At 37.5% G+C, this 24,938-nt stretch overlaps 4 protein-coding genes across 4 annotated transcripts; 1 reads left to right on the top strand and 3 right to left on the bottom strand.

Annotated features, from left to right (window-relative positions):
* Positions 1–1,169: 1,169 nt before the first annotated feature.
* LOC131769547 (adenosine receptor A2b-like) lies at positions 1,170–2,414 on the bottom strand. The gene has a single exon (XM_059085266.2). It carries the CDS (start codon positions 2,412–2,414, stop codon positions 1,170–1,172), a length of 1,245 nt encoding a protein of 414 aa, XP_058941249.2.
* Positions 2,415–6,618: 4,204 nt separating this feature from the next.
* Positions 6,619–7,884, bottom strand: LOC131769546 (adenosine receptor A1-like). The gene has a single exon (XM_059085265.2). It carries the CDS (start codon positions 7,882–7,884, stop codon positions 6,619–6,621), a length of 1,266 nt encoding a protein of 421 aa, XP_058941248.2.
* An 11,271-nt stretch (positions 7,885–19,155) lies between these two features.
* Positions 19,156–20,163, top strand: LOC131769544 (rhodopsin, GQ-coupled-like). Its single transcript, XM_059085263.2, has one exon. It carries the CDS (start codon positions 19,156–19,158, stop codon positions 20,161–20,163), a length of 1,008 nt encoding a protein of 335 aa, XP_058941246.2.
* Positions 20,164–23,681: 3,518 nt separating this feature from the next.
* Positions 23,682–24,938, bottom strand: LOC131769543 (olfactory receptor 4K1-like). Its single transcript, XM_059085262.2, has one exon. It carries the CDS (start codon positions 24,936–24,938, stop codon positions 23,682–23,684), a length of 1,257 nt encoding a protein of 418 aa, XP_058941245.2.

Below are 24,938 nucleotides of genomic sequence, written 5' to 3' on the forward strand. Positions count from 1 at the left end.
CGACGTTATCTCCAAGCAAGAGAGCATAGCTCTTTTTCTGAACTGACACCAAACTAGCAGAGTATCAAATTCTACTTGACAGTGTTGTTAATACTTGAAAATGAGTATCCCAGTTTAGGCTCACAAGTAAATCGCGCGCTGCTTTCACAAGACAACTAAACATTTCATGACATGTATGCAAGACAAAGCGATCACAAACTTACTGCCACCGAAAAAGGAATGAATTTTGTTTTATAAATTTCAGAGGTTCGCCTTTCAATTTGAAAAACCATTTTTGTGCTAGTTTTATTTTTTTAGTATTAATGAAAACGCTGTAAATTCGAAGCTTCTTCAGAATGAAAAGCGGCCGTGATTTAGACGTTTGGGCAAAAAATGGTCCGGAAATTAAGATCGATCTTAAGGCAAAACCCTATAGGTTTCCTACATCTTGATACTCAGTGATTTACAGACGCTAGCGTAAGTTTCCCATGAATATTGTGTAGCTTGCAAAATGCATAGGCCTGAAATTTGGAAAAGTATCATTTTCATTTATCTCTTACAGTGCAAACATTTGCGTACTTTGAAGAGGTTTCATGCTTTCGCCACATGAAAATTAAGTATAAAAAAAATATCAAGGTCCCATCGTTTTTACTTCAAAATATAAACTTTATGGATGAGAATTCCAACTGATGAACTTGAAAAAAATTATTAGAGAAAAGTTATAGTTTGAAATGTTATTTAACACAAGATGACTTGTTTCCAGAGTTTATCTTGATTGCTTCTCTTAGTTTTTCAGGTTCATTGCCCGCAGCTTTTAGAGAAATTTTCAAATGAGGGTTAAAGTTAGGGATTAATTAGGTTTTCTATCTTTTCGCTGTGAAATTTCTTCAGAAAACTCATCACTTTTTTTTTTTTTAAATGTGTCACCGCCTCCCTGTACTTTATCTTACTGTTACCACGAGCCGTTGAGATTAAATTTATACAGATTGTATGACGCTAAGTCTTAAGACATTTTTTAACATTTTTATTGGATATTTTTTTCTGGAAGCACTCTTAATCGTTAGAACTCATATGGCCGGATTTGCATATCTGAGACCTAACTTTAGCTTATTTGTGCCGATTGCTTGTGGAAAAAGAAAGGTGTTTTCTTTGAAAGACTTTTCTCTCGCTACTATGCAGCTGAAGGAGTTCTAATCTTGTTTTTGCTTCTCTTTTCTGGGTGTAAGTTCAATCTGTACTGTGATAGTTTGTGTAACAGGTTGAATCACCCCACGCAAGTTTCCATAGCTTAGTACGGGTGGACATGAAAATCTTCGCTCCATTGCTGACTTATTCTGCATTCCGGGCATGATACTCAAGCGTCCATGTGTATCCGCTGCCCAAGACTGTGAGCGTGAGAGACATTGAGTTCTTTCAGTGTCACAAACGTATTTTTCATCTACAGGTACAAAGGTATCTCGACGCCACCTTGTACAAGGACTCACTGACTGAGTTTGCAAAGGCATTCGGAATCTTAGCAGTTTAAGTGCAGCTTTTCTGTATCGCCTGTTTCTATAGAAATAGAGCACAGGATTTAAAAGAGAGTTTAAGTAAAGGGGAACTTCTGACCATCGGAAAACTGAATTAGCGCGAAGAATGGGCCAAAATTGCACTGTAGCGACAACAACGGGGATAGGAAGGCTAAAAATGAAAACGGCAGCGGTTAACAGAAACGCTGTAAACGCAATTCTGTTTTGGATCTTGGCAGTTCTTTGGCTGATTTGGCTTCGGCTCTGTTTTCGTGCTTTGCTATAAACCATACTGTAAAAATACACCAACGCCATAAAGCCGATGAGCCAAACAACACCTTCAATAAAGTATAGAGCGAATAACAATTCATGAGGAAGAGCGATGGCTTGTAATGTCATCACCAACACGTAGCCTATAATAATTGTAATCCAGACTATTCCTGAATACCTCTTCATCCTTCCTTTTCTCACCAAAACTTTGTACTTCATAGGTTTTGCAATCGCAATATACCTCTCCCAACCCATTAGAATTAAATGCATATATGAAGCGCTGTAAGCAATGTACTGCACAAATGCTGCACTGTGATTTATTTTGCATACAATACTCTCTGGTACAGTTCCTCGAAGAATTAATGCATCTACTGTGATGATCAGAGGCGTTGAAACTGCACCAACCAACAGATCAGTAATGGCTAAACTAGAGATCAGAATGTTGGAGTTTGTCTGTAACTGTCTTGTTTTCTGGATGGTGACGATGACTAATGTGTTCAAAAAAGTGGTAAAAGGAGCAGCGATTGCAGTGATGGCGATTGCCAGCTGAAGGGATACTTTGTTCTCCAAGTCCCAAATAAATAGTGGATCCCTTGGACAAAAGAACACTGCTTTGGAGGAGGTAACAAACGAGTCCCCACTGTTACTCACACTCATGTTGACAACTGTGACCTGCAAAGGCGATGGCTCTTTCAGCGCAAACCAAATAGCACGTTCCTTATAAGATATTCTAGGAAAATAAGTTTTAAGTGCTTCTCATCTTGAATAAATTCTTGAAGAGATTGATTTGCGATTACGATAACAACTTTCCGGACGATAATGAAAGGTCTTGACGCGTTTTAATAAGTGTTCCATCAAAGAAATGTTAAAAGATAGTTTTTCGTCTCGTGGGGAGCGTTGGACAAAGAAAATATTCTGAGTTCCCATAAGGATTCTGAATCCTGATGGGGACTCAGAAATTTTTCTTGTTCCACGCTCGTGAAGAGACGAAAAAATTATCTCTCATTGTTTCTTTACCTAGCTCTAAACTTACCATCTTTCGTGTTCTATTTACAAAGAAATGTTGTTTTGTTGCTGTGAAAAAGCGATTTAATTTTGAAATACTGAGTGAGGTTGTATACAGTTTCATTGATCTCTTTCGAAAGCTTTTAATTTTCTATGAGATTTAATTTAGATGCAATTAGTGAATTATTAACGCTAAAGTTTCTATTAGTGATGAGGAAAAAGGCCTCGATTTTGGCAATGATATATCTGAAAAAGAAATCTGAAAAGCTGATTTTCGAAGAATATTCCACTTAATCAAATCAATTAGTAAACTATTTACTTTTTTCGGCGAATTTCGTTTTTGTTTTATTCAGATAGCTTAATGTGTCGCTAAATAGCCATTATCAAATTGGTTTGCAAATTGAGACGTCAAGAACTCGCAGCTAATGAAGGGAAGATAACAGAAACTCAGAACCAGACGGTTAATAGCCTTTAGTTATCTCTTCTTTTCCGATGATGTTTTCAAACAAATCTAGTTAGTGCTCGACATTCGCACGACCTAAAATTTAAAGTGCCTACAACACGAAAAATTTTTTTTGCTTAAATACATAGCTTATCATATGTAGAAATTAATTCCGATAGAAGAAAAATTTTCAAAACATTTGAAACTCCGTTTTTTGGGGCCTAGAGTGACATTATTTTGTCTCAAAAGTGTCCTCTAGACTGATAACGAGTTAGCGGGTGATGACGTAGAAAACTGTGGAAACTCTCAGTTGACAACTTACAAATCTCTCATATCTCTTGTAATTTTGTATCAGTCAGCGTTGAGATACTCTTGAAGTAATATATGATAGCGATACGTACCCACTTTCGTCAACCTCTACCGAGAGTTGTGAAAGATCGTACTCAAGTTGTAAAGAAGAAATAGAAGTTGCGAGGTAGGTAGGTAGAAAGAGAAGCTGTAAAGAAGAGAGGGTGTCATAGGAATGTTGATAAATACTCGAAGCTTTACGGAGTATAAAAGCTTAAGAATTTGGGCCTTTTTCGTTTTAGCTCCAAAACTTCTTTCTAGCTTTCGCCAGGCTTGATTTATTTGCTCTGTTGTAATTTAAGTCCACCATCCGAGGTGCTTTGTCGTTTGCCTGTAGAGTGAGAGAACCGATATCTAGTGAAGGTTGTCGTAAGGTGCCCAGATAAGTTCAAAGAACGTTACTTAACAAAGACTTTGATTTAAGATTCAAGTTCAAAGTAGTTCGAATTTGGCTCAGAGTCTAATTATGTAGGGTATGTTTGTACAGCCCGATGACTGCTAAGCACTCTTTATCAATTTTCCCTTCCACTTGCCACAAATATCTCTATAAACTATGTCGGAGAATTTGGTTTTACATATAAAGATTACACTTCCAAGCCGATAGATTTAACTCTCAGGATTTTGTCTTAACACGAGACTGAGAGTTTAAAATATAAACAATATCATTTTATTCTAACTGCAGTAAGTAGAGTGAAAATTCCATGTCAATCGAGTACGGGATCTGACAGATGATTATTTTTAAATTAAAAAAAAATGTTTGACAGATTAGCTAAGCTTGAGTGAATTGCCTTGTTCACTTCTCCCGCCTTAAAAGAAATGCGTGTTCTTATGACCTCCCTTCAACTAATCAAAAATGAAACTGAAACTAATCACCGCTTGGTCACTCTCATTTTCCTGCGCTTCATTTGACTATGAGCTCTCATTGATCACGTGTGATAACTCTCTGTGCACTGATTGGCTGTTGCTTATACTATAACTAGTCTTGGATCTCAACTCTCTGTTAACGTTAAAAAAGTTTATTCCTATTTACACAGTCAAACGCAAGAACCTTAACTTTTTCTAGTGTGATAAATTTTGCTGGGATTTAAGCTTGTCAGTTCGGAAATATATCTATGGTAACTCCTACAATGTTTAGTTTAGTTAGTTATCTGCTGACAGTTAAAAGGTTCTTGACACTAAAAATGAGAAGCAAACACTCGTCGCCGTCCGTTGCGATTTAAGGAAATAATTAGGAGAACCACAAGTATATCTTTAATTTTGATAAAACTCGAATCTAAGAAACTTGACGTACTGGACATCTGTTAAAGCTAAGAGGAGGAAATCACTTGCAATCAGTGGGTTAGCAGATTTCAGATCAATTAGCGATAGCAAGATGGACACAGATGTAAAAATAAACTATTTACAATACTTCACGAAAGCGATCGATCTTCTTTTGAGAAGTCTGTTTTACTTTATTCAGACAATACTTCAGGTACTTGATCAAAAATTCGCGTAAGCAGTGAAAAATGCACACAGTTCTGTTTCTGTGTGGGATATTTGGCTTTTTCGTGAATTCGATTCCGTCGATCCTTAGGTTACTCTTATCAGAGTGATCTATGAATGGAGGCGACATTATCTCCAAGCAAGAGAGCAAAGCTCTTTTTCTGAACTGACGCCAAACTAACAGAGTATTAAATTCTACTCAACAGTGACGTTAATACATGAAAAGAAGTATCCCAGTTTAGGCTCACAAACAAATCGTGCGCTGCTCAGTTTCACGTGACAACTAAACGTTTCATGACATGTATGCAAGACAAAGCGATCAAAAACTTACAACCAGAAAAAAGAGACTGAATTTTTTTGTAAATCTCTGAGTTTCGCCTCTCAATTTTGAAAATTCATTTTGATGTTAGTTTTCCTTTGAATTATTAGTGAAAACGCTGTAAATTCGTAGATTCTTCAGAATGAAAAGCAGCCATTATTTGGACGTTTGGGTTAAAAAATGGTCCGGAAATTGAGATCGATCTTAGGGGAAAATCTTATAGGTTCCCTACATCTTGATACTCAGTGATTTTCAGATACCAGCGTAAATTTCATACTAATACTGCGTAGTTTGCAAAATGCATAGGCGTGAAATTTGGGAAAGCGTCATTTTTATTTATTTCCTACAGTGCTAACATTTGCGTACTTTGAAGAGGTTTCATGATTTCGCCACATGAAAATCTTGTATAAAGAAAAATTATGAAGGTCCCATCGCTTTTACTTCAAAATAAAAATTTATGGATGAAAATTCCAACTGATGAACTTGAAAAAAACAACTCAGAGAAAGTTATACTTTGATGAAGAAATGTAAAATGGTTTCCGTGTTTACATAGCCTGATGTAAACACGCTGGAGGTTGGGAGAACACGAGATAAGCGTAGGAAACCACGGCGCAAAGCGGAGTGGTTTCCAGCTTATCGAGTGTTCTCCCAACCTCCCAAGTGTTTACATCAGGCTATGTAAACACGGAAACCATTTTACATTTCTTTTATAAAATAACTAAGGAAAGAGGAACGAAAACCGTGTTTACATACACTCATGTAAAATGGTTTTATGGCCAATCAGAGCGCGCGTACTATTTGAATTATTTTATAAAAAGATGACTTGTTTCAAGAGTTTATTTTGAATGCTACTCTTAGTTTTCCAGGTTCATTGCCCGCATTTTTTAGACCAATATTCAAATGGTAGTTAAAGTTAGGGACTAAATAAGTTTTTTATCCTTTCGCTGTGTTATTTTTTCTAGAAAACTCATCACTTTCCTTGTTTCTTTTAATGTGTCACCGCCTCTCGGTGCTTTTTCTTACTGTTACCACGAGCCGTTGAGACTAAATTTATACCGATTGTATGACAGTAAGTCTTAAGACATCCTTTAACATTTTTGTTGGATAGTTCTTTTTTCTGGAAGCATCCTTAATCGTTAGAACTCATATGGCTGGATTGCATCTGTGAGACTTAACTTTAGCTTATTTCTACCGAGTGCTTGTGGAAAAAGAAAGGTGTTTTCTTGGAAAGACTTCTCTCTCGCTACGGTGCAGCTGTAGGAGTTCTAATCTTGTTTTTCATCACTCCTCGCCAGTTTGTTTCTGGGTGTAAGTTCAGTCTGCACTGTGATAATTTGTGTAACAGGTTGAATTACTTCATCCAAGTTACCATAGCTTAGTAAGGGTGGACATGAAAATCTTCGCTCCATTGCTGACTTATTCTGCATTCCGGGCATGATACTCAAGCGTCCGTGTGTATCCGCTGCCCAAGACTGTGAGCGTGGGAGACATTGAGTTCTTTCAGTGTCACAAACGTATTTTTCATCTACAGGCACAAAGGAATCTCGACACCATCTTGTACAAGGACCCACTGACTGAGTTTGCAAAGGCATTCGGAATCTTAGCAATTTAAGTGCAGCTTTTCTGTATCGCCTGTTTCTATAAAAATAGAGCACAGGATTTAAAAGAGAGTTTAAGAAATTGGAAACTTCTGACCATCGGAAAACTGAATTAGCGCGAAGAATGGGCCAAAATTGCACCGTAGCGACAACAACGGGGATAGGAAGGCTAAAAATGAAAACGGCAGCGGTTAACAGAAACGCCGTAAACGCAATTCTGCGTTGGATCTTTGCAGTTGTTTGGCTGATTTGACTGATTTGGCTTCGGCTCTGTTTTCGTGCTTTGCTATAAACCATACTGTAAAAATACACCAGCGTCATAAAGCCGACGAGCCAAACAACACCTTCAATAAAGTGAAGAACTAATACGAATTCATGAGGAAGAGCGATGGCTTGTAATGTCATTACCAACACGTAGAGTATGACAATTGTTATCCAAATTATTCCTGAATATCTCTTTATCCTTTGTTTTCTTACCAAAACTTTGTACTTCGTTGGTTTTGCAATCGCAATATACCTCTCCCAACCCATTAGAATTAAATGCATATATGAAGCACCGTAGGCAATGTACAGCACAAATACTGCGCTTTCATTTATACTGCATATAATGCTCTCTGGTGCAGTTCCTCGAAGAATTAATGCATCTACTGTGATGATCAGAGGCGTTGAAACTGCACCCACTAACACATCAGTAATGGCCAAACTAGAGATCAGAATGCTGGAGTTCGTCTGTAACTCTCTTGTTTTCTGGATGGTGACGATGACTAATATGTTCAAAAAAGTGGTAAAAGGAGCAGCGATTGCAGTGATGGCGATTATCAGCTGAAGGGATACTTTGTTTTCCAAGTCCCAAACAAACAGCGGATCATTTGGACAAAAGAAGACTGCTTTGGAGGAGGTAACAAACGAGTCCCCACTGTTACTCACACTCATGTTGACAACTGTGACCTGCAGAGGCGATGGCTATTTCAGCGCAAACCAAATAGCACGTTCCTTATAAGATATTCTGGGATACTACATTGTAAGTGCTTCTCATCTTGAACAACCTCTTGAAGAGATTGATTTGCGATTACGATAACAACTTTCCGGACGATAATAAAAGGTCTTGACGCGATTTTAATAAGTGTTCAATTAAAGAAATGTTGAAAGAAGGGACAAAGAAAAAATTCTGAGTTTTCATGAGGATTCTGAGTCCTCATGGGAACTCAGAAATTTTACTTTGTCTCACACTCGTTAGAAGACGAAAAAAATATTTCTCACTATTTCTTTACCGAGCTCTAAACTTACCATCTTTCTTATACTGAGTTTGGTTGTACACAGTTGTCAGTGATCTCTTTCTAAAGCTTTTAATTTTCTATGAAATTTAAATTCGAAAAATCCAAAGTCAAAATGCAATTAGTGAATTATTAACGCTAAAGTTTCTATTAGTGATGAGGAAAAAGGCCTCGATTTTGGCAATGATATATCTGAAATAGAAATCTGAAAGGCTGATTTTTCGACGAATATTCCACATAATCAAATCAATTAATAAGATTTATTTTTTTCAGTGTATTTCGTTTTTGTTTTATTCAGGTAACTAAATGTGTCCCCAAATAGCCATTATCAAATAGGTTTGCAAAGTTGAGACGCCAAGAGCTCGCAGCTAATGAAGGGAAGATAACACAAACTCAGAACCAGACGGTTAATAGCCCTCAGTTTCCTCGTCTTTTTCGATGATGTTTTAAAACAAATCTATTTATTGCTCGACATTCGCACGACCTGCAGTTTAAAGTGCCTACAACACGAAATTTTCTTTTGCGTAAATATATAGCTTATTATATGTAGAAACCCATTCCGATAGAAGAAAAATTTCGAAACATTTGAAACTCAGTTTTCTGGTGCATAGAGTGACCTTACTTTGTCTTAAAAGTTTCCCGTAGAATGGTAACGAATTAGTGGGTGATGACGTAGAAAACTGTAAAAACACTCAGTTAACACTCACAAATCTCTTATATCTCTTGTAATTATATATCAGTCAGCATTTGCAAATCTTTTCATTCTCCACTTCAGCCACCTTAAATCGCCTTGTGAAATAGTGAAGAAAATGTGGTTTTAAACTTACCGCAAAACTCCTTTGAAATGCCCTCGTACAAATGAATCGAATCGTTATGAAAGTTAATGAGGAAGAGCCCTAGCTTTTAAAAACCATCAAGGATGAACATCTGAAATTTCTGGATATAGAAACATACCATTGTGTTTTAAATTTGATTTTATGATTAATAAAGCTGAAAGAACGAGACTGAAATGACATTTTCCCCGCAAAACAAAGGTAATGCAAATAGCAAGATTGAGGAGATAACTGAAGCTGATACGGATTAAAACAGAAACAGAGATGAAGGTTTGATTCAAATCGGGTCGCCTTGCATGAAATAATTTCATCATTAACCTTCCGTTCGTGTTTTCAGGGTATATTTTCTAAACTCGTCTCCTAGAGAAATGTGTTTCACTAAAGAGGAAATATTTCATTTTCCAGCTTCCCTATTTAACATAAGAAGTGAAATTTGTGTCCGTTATTCTACAAACTAGTTCTTCCTGAATTAGGTCAGCAATGTAGCTGTTCTTTTTTTCCTTTAGTAAATGCTCTCAGCTCTACGGAGCATAAAAGCCATAAGGATTTCGGTGTTTTTCGTTTGAGGTATATATTTGCTCTACGGAGCCCTGTAAGTGCCATACGTGTGTGCGTACAGCATCATACATGTGTACGTACAGCATCATATTCTGGCGCACACTTTCTTACCTGCGGCGCAACTTTATTTTTGCTGGCGTGACTTTTTTTTCTCGCGCGACTTTTATTTTGCTGGCGCAACTTTTTTTTTGCTGGCGCGACTTTTTTTCGCTGGCACGACTTTTTTTTTTTTGCTGGCGCGAATTGTTTTTTTAGTGCTCATTTGTAGACCGCTGCTAGTTTTATTGCGGGCTCAAAGTACGAGCACGTGTTGTCGTAAGCAAGATGGCTGACTCGTCTGACTCCGATCTAGAGAAGGTAAGTAGTATTTAATTTAGTTCTGAATACTGTCGTATTCGTTAACGAATTGAGAAAATGAATAGAGGGAAGGTAGCTAGTTTTATTGTTTCGCTTTTTTTCTGTGTTGACAGTGTAAATTATCCGTCGAAAAACACAAAACCAGGCTATGCTCGAAAACCACAACACACAGAACAAGCTTGGTCCTTACTTTATTTTACACCGACAAGAAAATTCAAGTATAGTAATACTCTTAAAAAATCGTTTTTCATTTCAAGTTGTAAACGCGAAAAAAAGCTAAATCAGGAGGAGGATCTCTCAAGATCTTACCTAATCAGTGCGAAATCTTGTTAGTAATGTACATTATAAGATCTCGGAAGATCTTAGTGAGATGTTCAACCTTAGGCCAGTTGATTTCTGGTGGGCGCATGAATAGCGATTATATAAAAAATAATATTTTCATGAAATGCAGTCTGTTTTAAACAATACCAAGCTGTACTTTAGTTTTTATCTAATGATGTTGTTGATGCATTTACAGGTTTGTAACTTTCTACGACAACGAGGAGTGGAGGAAAGTGTAGTTGAGAAATTTGAGGAAGAAAAGGTTAGCATTTGGTCGTTTCATACCTAGCACCCCTCCAGGCCAGGTTCTGTGGTATTTGAGGGTGCATTGAAACTAACTCCTAAGCAGGTGCCTATGAGTTGTCATAGCAAGCCAAAATCACTGGCTAGTAAATTAACTTTAGCTGGCTACCTTTGTGTCATTTTACCATCAACAGCAACATGTTTACAGAAAACCATTGTTTAAATCATCACGACCCCTTACTATTTCTTATCAGCCTTCCACTTCAAAGTTGTGCACTGATCAATAATATTGATATCTCAATCTCCCCTCCCCCTCACAAAGAGAAGGTAAGTAGTATTTAATTTAGTTCTGAATACTGTCGTATTCGTTAACGAATTGAGAAAATGAATAGAGGGAAGGTAGCTAGTTTTATTGTTTCGCTTTTTTTCTGTGTTGACAGTGTAAATTATCCGTCGAAAAACACAAAACCAGGCTATGCTCGAAAACCACAACACACAGAACAAGCTTGGTCCTTACTTTATTTTACACCGACAAGAAAATTCAAGTATAGTAATACTCTTAAAAAATCGTTTTTCATTTCAAGTTGTAAACGCGAAAAAAAGCTAAATCAGGAGGAGGATCTCTCAAGATCTTACCTAATCAGTGCGAAATCTTGTTAGTAATGTACATTATAAGATCTCGGAAGATCTTAGTGAGATGTTCAACCTTAGGCCAGTTGATTTCTGGTGGGCGCATGAATAGCGATTATATAAAAAATAATATTTTCATGAAATGCAGTCTGTTTTAAACAATACCAAGCTGTACTTTAGTTTTTATCTAATGATGTTGTTGATGCATTTACAGGTTTGTAACTTTCTACGACAACGAGGAGTGGAGGAAAGTGTAGTTGAGAAATTTGAGGAAGAAAAGGTTAGCATTTGGTCGTTTCATACCTAGCACCCCTCCAGGCCAGGTTCTGTGGTATTTGAGGGTGCATTGAAACTAACTCCTAAGCAGGTGCCTATGAGTTGTCATAGCAAGCCAAAATCACTGGCTAGTAAATTAACTTTAGCTGGCTACCTTTGTGTCATTTTACCATCAACAGCAACATGTTTACAGAAAACCATTGTTTAAATCATCACGACCCCTTACTATTTCTTATCAGCCTTCCACTTCAAAGTTGTGCACTGATCAATAATATTGATATCTCAATCTCCCCTCCCCCTCACAAAGATACACACACCCAGAAAAGGTAGAGATTTGACTTGACATTGTCACAAATGTTAATAAACTCCTACGCCACTGGGGCATGATAAACTTCTAACTTCATAAAGTCGCGCTGGCAAAAAAAAGAAAGTCGCGCCAGCGAAATAGATGTCACGCCCACACAAAAAAAAATCGCGCCAGCAAAAAAAAAAGTCGCGCAGGCAAAAAAAAAAAAGGGGCAGAAAAAAAGTCATGCCAGCAAAAAAAAAGTCGGGCCGCGGTTAAGAAATTGTGCGCTAGAATATGATGCTGCACGCACACATGTATGAAGCTGTACGCACACATGTATGGCACTTACAGGACTCCGTACTGCCCTGTTGCAATTTAAGTCCTCCACTAAAGGTGCTTTGACATTTGCCTGGAGACAGAGAGTACTGGTATCCAGTGCAGGTTGTTTTAGTAGGTTGTTTTAAGTTCAAAGAACTTTACTTAACAAAGACTTTGATTTAAGCTTCAAGTTCAAAGTAGTTCGAATTTGGCTTAGAGTCTAATTATGTACAGTATATTTGTACAGCCCACTAACTGCTAAGCACTGGTTAAAAAGTAAAAAGCCAGAACCTTAACTTTTTCTAGTGTGGAACGAGTGATTTTATGCCGAGGATACATGGTTTTATATTAAAAGTTTGATCTCGTTCAATTCTAATATCTTTGTCTCTCTCCTAAGCAGTTTCTATCTGAGTGCAATTTCAATCTGTAGTATGACAGATCAAGCGAAAGGTTGAAACACTTCAAGATGGTTTTCATGCCTTGTCAAGAGTGGACATGACATTCTTCTGTCCATAATTGCGACAACTGGCTCTCCAGGCATGATCAGTGTTCCAAAGACCATGTGTGTGTCCGTTGCCCAGGACTGTGACCGTGTGAGGCATTGAACTCTTACGGTATCGACACACTCATTAGCATCTACAGACGCACAGAAATCGCACTGACATCTTTCAAGGTGTATAAATGTACCAACTGCTGGTTTTGTATCAAAAGTTTAATCTCGTTCAATTCTATTATCTTTGTCTTTCTCCTAAGCAGTTTCTTTCTGGGTGCAATTTCAATCTGTAGTATGACATCTCAAAATAAAAAGCAAGTAGTTGTCGCCGTCCGTCGCGATTTCACGAAATAATCAGTTCAACTCACACAAAATCTTCAATTTTGAATAAAATTCGAATCTAAGAAACTTGACGTACTGGACATCTGTTAAAGCCGAGAGGAGGAAATCACTCGCAATCAGTAAGTTAGCAGATTTCAGATCAATTAGCGATAGCAAGATGGACACAGATGTAAAGATAAACTATTTACAATACAAATCTGGAGGACTTCACGAAAGCGATCGATCTTCTTTTGAGAAGTCTGTCTTACTTTATTCAGAGAATACTTCAGGTACTTGATCTTTTCACTTTTTCGTGAATTCGATTCCGTCGATTCTTAAGTTCGTCTTATCAGAGTGATCTATAAATTGAGGCGACATTATCTCCAAGAAAGAGAGCATACTGCTCTTTTTCTGAACTGACGCCAAACTAGTAGAGTATCAAGTTCTACTTAACAGTGCTGTTAATATATGAAAATAAGTATCCCAGTTTAGGCTCACAAGCAAATCGTGCGCTGCTCAGTTTCACATGACAACTAAACGTTTCATGACATGTATGCAAGACAAAGCGATCACAAACTTAAAACCACCAAAAAAGGAATGAATTTTCCTTTTTTACAAATCTCTTAATTTCGCCTCTCAATTTTGAAAAATCATTTTGATGTTAGTTTTGTTGCGAAATAGTAATGAAATCGCTATAAATGCGTAGATTCTCCAGAATGAAAAGCTGCCGTGATTTGGTCGTTTGGGCAAAATACGGGCCGGAAATTGAGATCGATCTTAAGGCAAAATCCTATAGGTTCCCTACATCTTGATAATCAGCGATTTCCGGACGCTAGCGTAAGTTTCCTATGAATATTGTGTAGTTTGCAAAATGTATAAGCCTGAAATTTGGAAAAGTGTCATTTTCATTCATCTCCTACAGTACTAAGATTTGCGTACTTTGAAGAGGTTTCATGCTTTGGCTACATAAAAATCAAGTATAAAGAAAAATTATCAGGAGCGAAGATGCACATACCTAGTGTCCCATCGTTTTTACTTCAAAATACAAACTTTTGGACGAGGATTCCAACTGATGTACTTGAAAAAAATTACCTAGAGAAAGTTATAGTTTGAATTGTTATTAAACACTAGATGAAATGTCCTGCCGCGATTTTAATAGCTGTTCACTCAAAGAAATGTTGTTTTGTTGCTGTTAAAAAAGGGGAAAGAAAACAAAAAAGCGATTGTATTTTTAAAAATTTTAAAAAACTGAGTTTGGTTGTACACAGCTGCTAGTGATCTCTCTTGAAAGCTTCTTTTCTTTGAAATTCAAACGTGAAAAATTCGAAGTCAAGTTGCAATCAGTAAATTATTAACGCTAAAATTTCTATAAGTGATGAGAAAAGAGGCCTCGATTTTGGCAATGATACATTTGAAATACAAATCTGAAAAGCTGATTATTTTGATGAATATTCCGTTTAATCAAATCAATAAGTAATATTTACCTTTTTCGGCAAATTTCGTTTTTGTTTTGTTCAGATTAGTTAAAGTGTTCCTAAATAGCCATCATCGATAGGTTTCCAAATTGAGACGTCAAGAGCTCGCCGCTGATGAGCGGCAGTTAACAAAAAGTTAGAACCAAACTGTTCATAGCCATCAGTTTCCTCGTATTTTACGATGATGTTTTCAAACAAATCTCGTTAGTGCTGGACATTCTCACGACCTGCAATTTGAACACAGAAAAAGGTCTTTCTCTTTTGAAATATTACCGAAGATCGTTAAAAAAAACTTAGGAAACTGAGTGCTATGAATTCTCTAATTATAGGCTCATGTTATCTTGAAACTCGCTCTATGAGTGAAGGTTTCAGATCACTTTAAAATTTCATTGCTTGGATGAAGTAAGCAGTAATTTTCTTAAAAAATGGATCGCTTTTCCGGCCAAATTTGTCCTAGTGATATTTGTTGTCAAAGTGACTGTGACACTAGTTTTTGCGTTTTCTAGTTGATGGCTGTATTTAAGATTTGAAATAATCGACCTCACCGCCTAGCAAGTTTCCTTGACCATTTTTCGTGCATTGAAAGTACGATTTTGCTGTCTAAAAGTGACCCCTTTAAGCTCGCGCTCCTATGAGCAATAGCAAGATTTTCAATGGAGTGACAAAATTGATCCAGTATTACATTAGTTTTACTTTAGCACGCTCTGTGATTGGGCGCCCACGTTTTCCCGCTTCTTTGGTTCTACTTCGAGCTCTCATTGGCTCTTGATGACATTTTCTTTTCTTCGGATCGGCCTTTGTGTTACTTTGGTTTTGATTTTTCGAAATTCAATCGAAAACCGCTCTAAATCTCAAATTGCAATTTATCACTTTGGCTTTATTTCACAGTTGAATCAACGTGATAGAGATGTCATGTTTAACGTATCTTGGGATTGTTTCACCATGTAGGTTCCACCAGACAAGAAACTTTTTTTCACGAAAGAGGTTGCAACCTTCAAAGCTTATTTATATGTCTGAATCGCCTTGCCATGATCCTCTAGGTCTTGATCGTCGAGCTAAAATTGATGTCGAAGTGACTATGGCCATCACCATTTGTCTCGCAGCCACATTCATAATCTGGCACTGACTGATATACTTTGCATGCACTGGCAACGATAGGCATGCCATTCTGGATAGCGAGCCTGTATACGGGAACTTAGAATTTCGCGGAGTGGGGTGTCCGGTGACAGGTTCAGTTATGTTCATTGTGGCTTATGCATCTCTCTTTACGCTGGCATTGATAGCCTTTAATCGTCAAATTAAGGTTTTAAAACGCAGCCTGTATAGAAAAGTATTCCCACAAAAAAGAGCAGCTCGGCTGTATCGTGTTCTCGTTTGGATGGTTGCCATTTGTTTGTTTATACTCTTACTGGGTGGGTAAGGGCGTCATATCATCCGAAATTTGGCTTTTTGTGACCGACTTATACACCTTAATGTTTGCGGGAGTTCTTGTCACGGAATCATGATCATAATATTTTATCGAGACAAATTTTGTCGGCGGTATACGTTTGAAAATTTGTCCGCTTCAGCCAAAATTTGTCAAGTCGCGACGAACCATCCGTACTTGTAAAATGCTTGTGATGCCAGAAAAATTTGTCTAAATAAATAACTTTGTGGCTAGTGCAGAAAGATCCTAAGTCGACATTTAGAAAACAAAACTAATATTCAGGGCTGCATTCCGAGAAACAAGCAGTGTGGCTTTATGTTATTTGGGCTTCAGTTTTCAGGTCAACAACTTGGAGCCGTACTGGCAACGAAAACTCGACAAATAATTTCGTTCTTCTTATACATAGTGTAACATATGAACTTTAAATCTCTATTTAGCATTAAATGAAGAGAAAATAATTACACGATAAGAAGGAACAAGATTAACTACAAGATATAAAAGCCCAAGAGCAAAAGGCTCGAATGGGACACTGACTCATACAAGACGCCCACCCAAGAGAATTGACGTTAAAAAAATATACAAATACACAGATATAAAAAAGCTAGGAAATAAAATTGACGAATGTGACATAAACATATATGAATTTTAACTCCCATTCGACATTTGTTCCCGTACATTGCCTCTTTCGAGAAGGAAACTGTTTTACTTCTTAATTCATAATCAGCTACTTGGAGAGCTTTGATTATTAGTTTTTAATACTGATGCAGCGCACGGAACATAAATCTTTTCATATCGACAGTTTCATTAGCCCCATTTGGACCTTTTAATGTTGTTCCGTGAGACTTTCCCATTGCAAAAACAACCAAACGCTTTATGATCCTATAATCGACGATTAAGATGCACACGACCTAGAGGTCTCTATACTTAACCAACATCTCACCAATGAAATGGGTATTAAATCCTAAAGACAAAATTAAATTATATATGAAAGGAAGTGGAAGTGCTGGAGAGAAGTGAGGTGACGTAGATAGTTTTAATAACCGAACGCAATAAAGAAATCTAGTGACCATCATTTGATTGATGAAGTTAGGAAATTGCGAAATGTAAGTGCATTTCTTTTACCTTGGATCTTCGTTCTAGAGTTTCCCGCAAAATGTAAGGGGTTTGTCTGGCAAGGTCCTATTCGTTGCGTTCTGTTACCTCCAACCGATACCAGGGAAAATGACAACCTTGCATTTACTTGATTGATTTCCCAAATGGTAGCCGATGATAAGATGTCGCCGTAAAATTGCATGCATTTCCAGACAATTTGGAAACAAAAGTCTGTCAAATTTGTAATTCTGATATTTTTTATCGGTAAGTTTTATGTCCCTTTTCTTATCACTAATGAAGATACTAACGTTAGTAATTCACCAAATTGAAGTGGTCTCTGTCATCCTTGACAGATGTTCTTAAATGTTGTGAATTTTGCAATTAATTTTTATAGAAAATTAAGGATTTGATTAGGATTTTTACTGGTTACTTCCTCAATTTATCACTTTCGCTGAACAGAACCAAAATTCGATCATTTTCGATAACAACAAAAGAAAAATTTGCTAATTGAGAGTTTAAAAGAACGGCAAGATGAGCCATTATAATCAAGACAGGTTATTGTCTTAACGACAAATTAAATTAGTCTCCTAAAGTGAGCATTTCAAGACGAGAAACCTATTTCCTAGCCATTCATGCAAGATACAATTTTTCAGGATGCACCAAACAGAACAAAACACAGCCATCACCACTGGATGTTGGTTTACACGAATGTGAGTATCTGGGAAGAATCGTTTTTTAAATTTTCCCCCAAATTTATTTTTTTTTCAGAGTGATCGGTAGTTTATCTAAGACGTAAAAACAGAATTCCTTCGGGTATAAGATTGATCCTGTGGGTGTAAGAGTGATCATGAAAATAAGGGAAAAGAGGAGAATAACGAAAAAACTCTAAGATACTGATCACTAGTCTGGTACAATTAGAGTATAGGTCCTTAACAATCATAGAAAATAAAATTTGTACCAGTTGCAAAGAATTTCTTGATGAAAAACGAAAAGACTTCGCTGATTTTCTTATTTTACGTCAACGAATTCAAAGTGGCTCACTCTGTGACAGATACAGAAAAAGTATCTCTTTTTTTACAGTACAAGAAAAACAACAAATCTTATATTTGGGTTCATCGAGATTAAAATATTTGTGGACATTTTATTTATGAATGAATTTATGAGTGCTGCAACTCGTAACATTTCCAATTTGTTGCGCCGGATTTGCATAATATTTCCTGTTTGTGGTTTTTTTTTTGCTGTTCACACCCCAATTTGAGCGTGGTTTGTACTGTAAACGTCCAGTATACTAGTGGTTCAATTTTGTTCATCTTGTCGAATCCCTGATGAAGTATGTGTGATCAGACGAAACAAAACTTTGTTTAAAAATATCATAATCGCGGGCGCGAGACCTACGTATTTCCAAAAGAGCTACCTTGACAAAAATCCTTATTTAGAATCTAAATAAGCGTGTAATCCTTCAAAACTTGCACAGTCCATTTCGTTTTGTGTTTGGGGATTTTCGTCTCTGCTCGCGTTTAAATAACGTCAATTACGGTGCTGGGCATGGTTACAAACATTTGCTTGGTTCTTCTGTTGCTAGTTGCCTGCTTGTTTAAGCTTGTTCGAAATTACAAAATAGAAAATGGCGTGACGGCTTTAGCTGACCTCCGTTTTTGGTACTCTAATAGAGCATGCTCTTTCAACCAATGACAACGCGGGTAATATCCGAACTTTATAATAACTGGTTTTAAATTAACATTTAAATAGATTTTTGAAGTCCAATAAGGAAATCCTGAGAAACATTAAAGGCCAAGTGCTGCGACATTACTAAAGTGCAATTTTGTATGGTACTCAAAACTTAAAAAAATATAAAAAATGAGTTAATATATAAAATGAGTTTTCGAAAATATAGCCTCAATAGAAAGAGATTAATATATATTACACCGAAATATCATTAAAAAAAGAAATTTTTTTGGTGTTTTTAAAAAGTAACTGAAGGTGACAGTCTTTTAAATAAACAGAGGTTTATCAGCGATACATTTGCTGCATTTTTATGAGAGGGAAATTGCTTTGCTTTTCCTCCACCACGTTCTAGAGAATTCGGGTTAATTCATTGACCACTGAAATGCGACACCATAATCAATCTGAACTTGACTTCAAATCTGAATCTACTACAATCCTACTCTCGCTTAACTTAAGAGTTGAATCACCATGATGCAAATGCTACATATAACAAAGGTTGTCTGTCATTATTTACCTAGGTTTTACTGGACACTTTTCTTTCCAAACCGAATGTAACCTTGCAAGCTGAAAAACATGTCTGAATCACCTCTACATGATCCTCTTGGTCGCTCCAGAACTGAAATTAAAGTGGAAGTGGCAGTGGCAGCTCTCGTCCTGCTCTTAGCTATGTCTGGTAACATGCTGGTTGTTTATGTTATCTACAGAGATTCCAGGCTCCACAAGGTGACTTACATGTTTATTCATAATCTAGCATTGACTGACATCGCCATGGCAATGGCAAGTATGCCATTCTGGATAGCGAGTCTGTCTACGGGAACTTGGAAATTCGGCCAAGTTTGGTGTCGGGTGGCAGGATCAACATCACATATTTTGGCATGTGCATCTATATTCACGATAGCATTGATAGCATTCAATAGATACATAAAAGTCGTAAAACCCACCCTGTACAGAAAAGTATTTCCCAGCAAAAGAGCAGCTCGGTTGTATTGTGTTTTGGTTTGGCTGATTTCCATTTTTCTGGCAATGCCTTTTCTTTTTGGATGGTTAGGTGTATCATTTCATGAGAAACTTGTTATTTGTGTCCCAGAGAACAATGTATACAAAAACACTAGTACAGGAGTGATTGTCAACGGACTTACGATCATGATATTTTATTGTAACTTCAAAATCTATAAAGCTGTCAGAGAAAGCACGAGAAATTTAAACGCTCACGCTGAAGGAAACGGAGTCCGCTCCGCAAATGATTCACACCGCTCCAATATGACTGACGTGAGTGTTTTAAAGACATGTTTCACCGTAGCCTGTTTCTTTGTGGTAACATGGTCTCCAATCTCCATTATCGCCGTCATTTGGACCTTTGGGTTTGATATTCCTCCAAAATTTTATACAACAAGTGTTTACTTGGCGTTCTCCGGTAGCCTGGTAAATCCAATTATATATGGATTTATTAATCCGCAGTTCAAAGTGGCTTTCAAAAAGGCACTGAGTTTTAGTCGCTTTGGTAGCGTGAACACAGATCAGAATCACTCAAGGAATGGAGTAAGACACGAGGTTGCAAAACGATTAGGGACTGCGGCATAATGGAGATTTTTTTTATTTTCTAACCTGAACCGCACTCGCAGCTTCCATTTCTTCTTTACTACTTCAGTACCATGTATCACAGGTCTCGGTAAAGCTTTCTTGAGGCAGGTATACATCGCTATCGGAATTTATTTTAAGAGCTTTTTAACGTTGACTGCAACAAAATTACAAGAGATGTGAGAGATTTGTTGGTGTCAATTGAGGGATTTCACAGTATCCCACGTCATCAGCAGGCAACTCGTTACCAGTCTAACTCATTAAGACAAAATAAGGGAACTATAGGGCCTGAAAAAAAACCGGGTTTTGATATTTTTTAAAATTTTTATTCTGTCGGAATTGGTTTGTTCATATGATAAGGTGAATAAATACGAAAAAAAAAAAGTTCATGTCATAGGCACATTAAGTTAGAAGTCATTTTTCCTATCAATAGTAGAGCTTCTTATTATTGGGATAACACGCAGACGTTTTTAATTTAGGATATGAATGTAAGTTGATAGTTGATAGTTGTCTGCAGAATTAAAATGGAGCAAGAAGCAAACATGTGATTTTTGAATTCTTATTTCCTTTCCTAAAGTTTTCTTTTTTTATCATCATTATTCAAATATTTATAAAGCTCGTGAAACAAAATCTTAAAAAAAACAACTTACCTCGGTTACTCTCATGCATGCTATGTTAAATTTTAAAAGTTCTTTCGTGTAATCGATAGATTTGTTCAGCCAGTAAATATTTACAACAGTTAAAATATACGAATATAAAAAAACCTTTGTTTTTCCAGGCGATGAAGCTCATTAAGAAACTATGTGGTTATTGGGGAAAGATATTTTTGGTCTTGTCACAGACATAGGAAAAAAAAAATATTCTGAGTCCCCACAAGGAATCGAACCTCAGAGCATCGATTCTTTACCATTGAGCCACAAAGACTCTATGGTGAGCGAGGTCTATTATGAAGTTCGTAAGACACGCGTCTCACATACTGCTAAGATCACCAATGTCGATAGCTTCCTGTTTGTAAATAGAATGAGAGAGATGGAAAGTTTTGAGCTTGGCACAGAAATAGAGAAAGATCTTTCTCTATTTCTTTCGTCTTGTCACGAGACAAGACAAAAAACATGTTTTAACAGTGTTAACAACTGAGTTGAAAACGTAAATTGGCCACCGAGAAGAGTAAAAAAAGCTGACGTTTCGAGCGTTAGCCCCTCGTGAGAGCGATTGGAGGAATTGTGGGTTATGCAAAAAGTGGAGCTGCGCTATTGGTGGGAGTATGGTGACGAGAAAACGAGAAAAATTAGCTGAATGAAAAGCGCTCGTTGATACCGAGGGAATTAAGTGCCGATTTGGAAGATAAATATTTTTTTAGTGTTTTGTGGCCTTCCGAACTGCCTCGATGTTAGGAAAGGCCGCAAACTGTAGGTTTGTAGTAAAACACTTGTGCTTAAACCGTTGCCTTCAATTGAAATCTTGATGTCTAGAAAAGCGACTCTAAAGAAGAGTCGGAAATTTCCCAGGGATATTTAAGAGCCGGGTGAAAGGAATTGATGGCGGTTATACATTGAGTGAGCTCCTCTCTGGCAGAGGAGGTAGCGCCGATGCAGTCGTCAATGTAACGGCCGTTGAGTTCAGGTTTGGGGGCCGTGGTATTGACTAAAATACTGATGTTCGATAAAACCAACGAAAAGATTTGCGTAGCTGGGTCCCATTTTAGTACCCATGGCCACGCCATTAGTTTGTTTGTATTAGTTACCACTGAATGAAAAGCAATTGAGTGTAAGTACTAGTTCGGTCAAACGGAGTAGTGTTTGAGAGCTAGGTTCCTCAACAGTGCGATGATCGAAAAAATGTCTGAGGGCCAGGAGACCTTCATCGTTGGGAATGACAGTATGAAGATATTCAATATCCATTGTGAAAATAAGTTTGTTTTGGTCAAGGAAATTAAAGTCACGGAAATTTCAAGTGCGTGTTGGCTGTCCTTAATGTAAGATGGTAAAGTTTTGACGATAGGTGCCATAGTTTTGTCGAAATAGCTGGAAATAAGTTCGGTGGGACAACTGCAGGCGGAGACGATGGGTCGAATTGGGTTGTTAGGTTTGTGGATTTTAGGTAGAAAGTAATAACACGAAGCTCTTGGAGTGGTGATGGTGAGATTTTTAGCAGTGGCCGGCAATTCATGTTTAGCTATGAGATGATTAATTGCATTTTTGACAATGTTTTGGTTATTAAAGTGAGATCTTTGTCTACTTTAGCATAAAAGGAGGTGCCAGAAAGTTGCCGCAAAGCTTCTTTTTGACAGAGGTCGGCCCGCCAAACAACAACTGCGCCGCTTTTGTCGGCCGCTTTAATGACTATGTCTTTGTGTTTTTCCAAGTCATTCTCAACAACATATGGAAGTTTGCGGCCTTTCCTTACATCTAGGCAATTCCGAAAGCCGCAAAACACAAGAAAAAAAATTTATCTTCCAAATCGGCACTCTTAATCCCCACGGTATAAACGAGCGCTTTTCATTCAACTAATTTATTCTTGTTTTCTCGTCACCATACTCCCACCAACAGCAGAGCTCCACTTTCTCATATAAACTCACACACAACCCGCAATTCCTCCAATCGCTCTGACGAAGGGCTAATGCTCGAAACGTCATTTTTTTTCGCTCTTCACGGTGGCGAATTTGCTTCTGCAACTCAGTTGTTTACACCAAATTACCTGCTATAATCTCCCACCGACGCAGCAGCACAGTTTCTTTAGAAACTTAGCCCCCACATTCATTTAGCATCAAACCATGTCTGATTGTCCACCTGGTTGCCATGTGAACTTTAATATAGAATATTGTGTAGTTTGCGAAATGCAAAAGCCTGAAATTTGGAAAAGTGTCATTTTCATTCATCTCCTGCAGTGCAAATATTTGAGTGCTTTGAAGAGGTTGCGTACTTTCGCCACATGAAAATGAAGTGTAAACAAAAATTATCAAGGTCCTATCGTTTTTACTTCAAAATATTAACTGTATGGATGACAATGCCAACTGATAAACTTCAAAAAAAATTACCCAGTAAAAGTCATAGTTTCAAATGCTATTTAACACTAGATGACTTGTTTCCAGAGTTTATCTGGAATGCTACCCTTTCTTTTTCAGGTTCACCGGCCGCAGCTTCTAGAGCAATTTTCAAATGAGAGTCAAAGTTAGCGATTAATTAGGTTTTCTATTCTTTCGCTCTGTAATTTCTTCAGAAAACTCATCACTTTTCTTTCTTTTTTTTTTAATGCGTCATCGCCTCCCTGTGCTTTTTCTTACTGTTACCACGAGCCGTTGTGATTAAATATATACAGATTGTACGACAATGAGTCTTAAGACTTACTTTAGATTTTATTGGATATTTTTTTCTGGAAGCTCTCTTTATCGTTAGAACTCATGAGGCTGGATTGTATCTCTGAGACTTAACTTAAGCTAATTTCTGACGTCCGCTTTTGGATAAAAGAAACGGTTTTTCTTCGAAATACTTTTCTCTCGCTATGCTGCAGCTGTAGGAGTTCTAATCTTGTTTTCCATCACTCCTTGCCAGTTTGTTTTCGGGCGTAAGTTCAGTCTGCACTGTGATAGTTCGTGTAATAGGTTGGATCAACTCAGGAAAGTTTCCATGGCTTACTAAAGGTGGACATGAAAATCTTCGCTTCATTGCTGGCTTATTTCGCATTCCAGGCATGATACTCAAGCGTCCATATGTATTCGCTGCCCAAGACCGTGACCGTGAGAGACATTGAGTTCTTTCATTGTCATCAACGCATTTTTCATCTACAGGTACAAAGAAATCTCTATGCCATCTTGCAGAAGGAGCTACTGACTGATTTTGCAAAGGCATTCGGAATCTTAGCAGTTTAAGTGCAGCTTTTCTGTATCGCCTGTTTCTATAAAAATACAGGACAGGATTTAAAAGAGAGTTTAAGTAAAGGGGAACTTCTAAACATCGGAAAACTGAATTAGCGCGAAGAATGGGCAAAAATTGCACTGTACCGACAAAAACGGCCATAGGAAGGGTACAAATGAAAACGGCAGCGGTTAACAGAAACGCCGTAAACGCAATTCTGCTTTGGATCTTCGCAGTTATTTGGCTGATTTGGCTTTGGCTCTGTTTTCGTGCTTTGCTATAAACCATACTGTAAAAATACACCAGCGCCATAAAGCTGATGAGCCAAAAAACACCCTCAATGAGGTGTAAAACTAAAAAGAATTTATGAGGAAGAGCGATGGCTTGTAATGTCGTTTGCAACGCGATGGCTGTGACAACTGTTATCCAAACTACTCCTGAATACCTCTTTATCCTTCCTTTTCTCACCAAAACGTTGTACTTCATAGGTTTTGCAATCGCAACATACCTCTCCCAACCCATTAGAATTAAATGCATATATGAAGCACTGTAAGCAATGTACAGCACAAATGCTGCGCTTTCATTTATGTTGCATACAATGCTCTCTGATACAGTTCCTTGAAGAATTAATGCATCTACTGTGATGATCAGAGGCGTTGAAACTGCACCCACGAACAGATCAGTAATGGCCAAACTAGAGATCAGAATGCTGGAGTTCGTCTGTAACTCTCTTGTTTTCTGGATGGTGACGATGACTAATGTGTTCAAAAAAGTGGTAAAAGGAGCAGCGATTGTAGTGATGGCGATTACCAGCTGAAGGGATACTTCGTTCTCCAAGTCCCAAACAAACATCGGATCCCGTGGACAAAAGAACACTGCTTTGGAGGAGTTTACAAGCGAGTCCCCACTGTTACTCACACTCAT

Source organism: Pocillopora verrucosa, chromosome 12 (assembly GCF_036669915.1).
Source record: "Pocillopora verrucosa isolate sample1 chromosome 12, ASM3666991v2, whole genome shotgun sequence".
In the NCBI taxonomy this organism is placed as follows: domain Eukaryota; kingdom Metazoa; phylum Cnidaria; class Anthozoa; order Scleractinia; family Pocilloporidae; genus Pocillopora; species Pocillopora verrucosa.

Excerpts from the sequence above, each read along its gene's own strand:
- LOC131769546 (XM_059085265.2), bottom strand. The coding sequence starts at position 7,884 with ATGAGTGTGAGTAACAGTGGGGACTCGTTTGTTACCTCCTCCAAAGCA.
- LOC131769547 (XM_059085266.2), bottom strand. The coding sequence starts at position 2,414 with ATGAGTGTGAGTAACAGTGGGGACTCGTTTGTTACCTCCTCCAAAGCA.
- LOC131769543 (XM_059085262.2), bottom strand. The coding sequence starts at position 24,938 with ATGAGTGTGAGTAACAGTGGGGACTCGCTTGTAAACTCCTCCAAAGCA.
- LOC131769544 (XM_059085263.2), top strand. The coding sequence starts at position 19,156 with ATGTCTGAATCACCTCTACATGATCCTCTTGGTCGCTCCAGAACTGAA.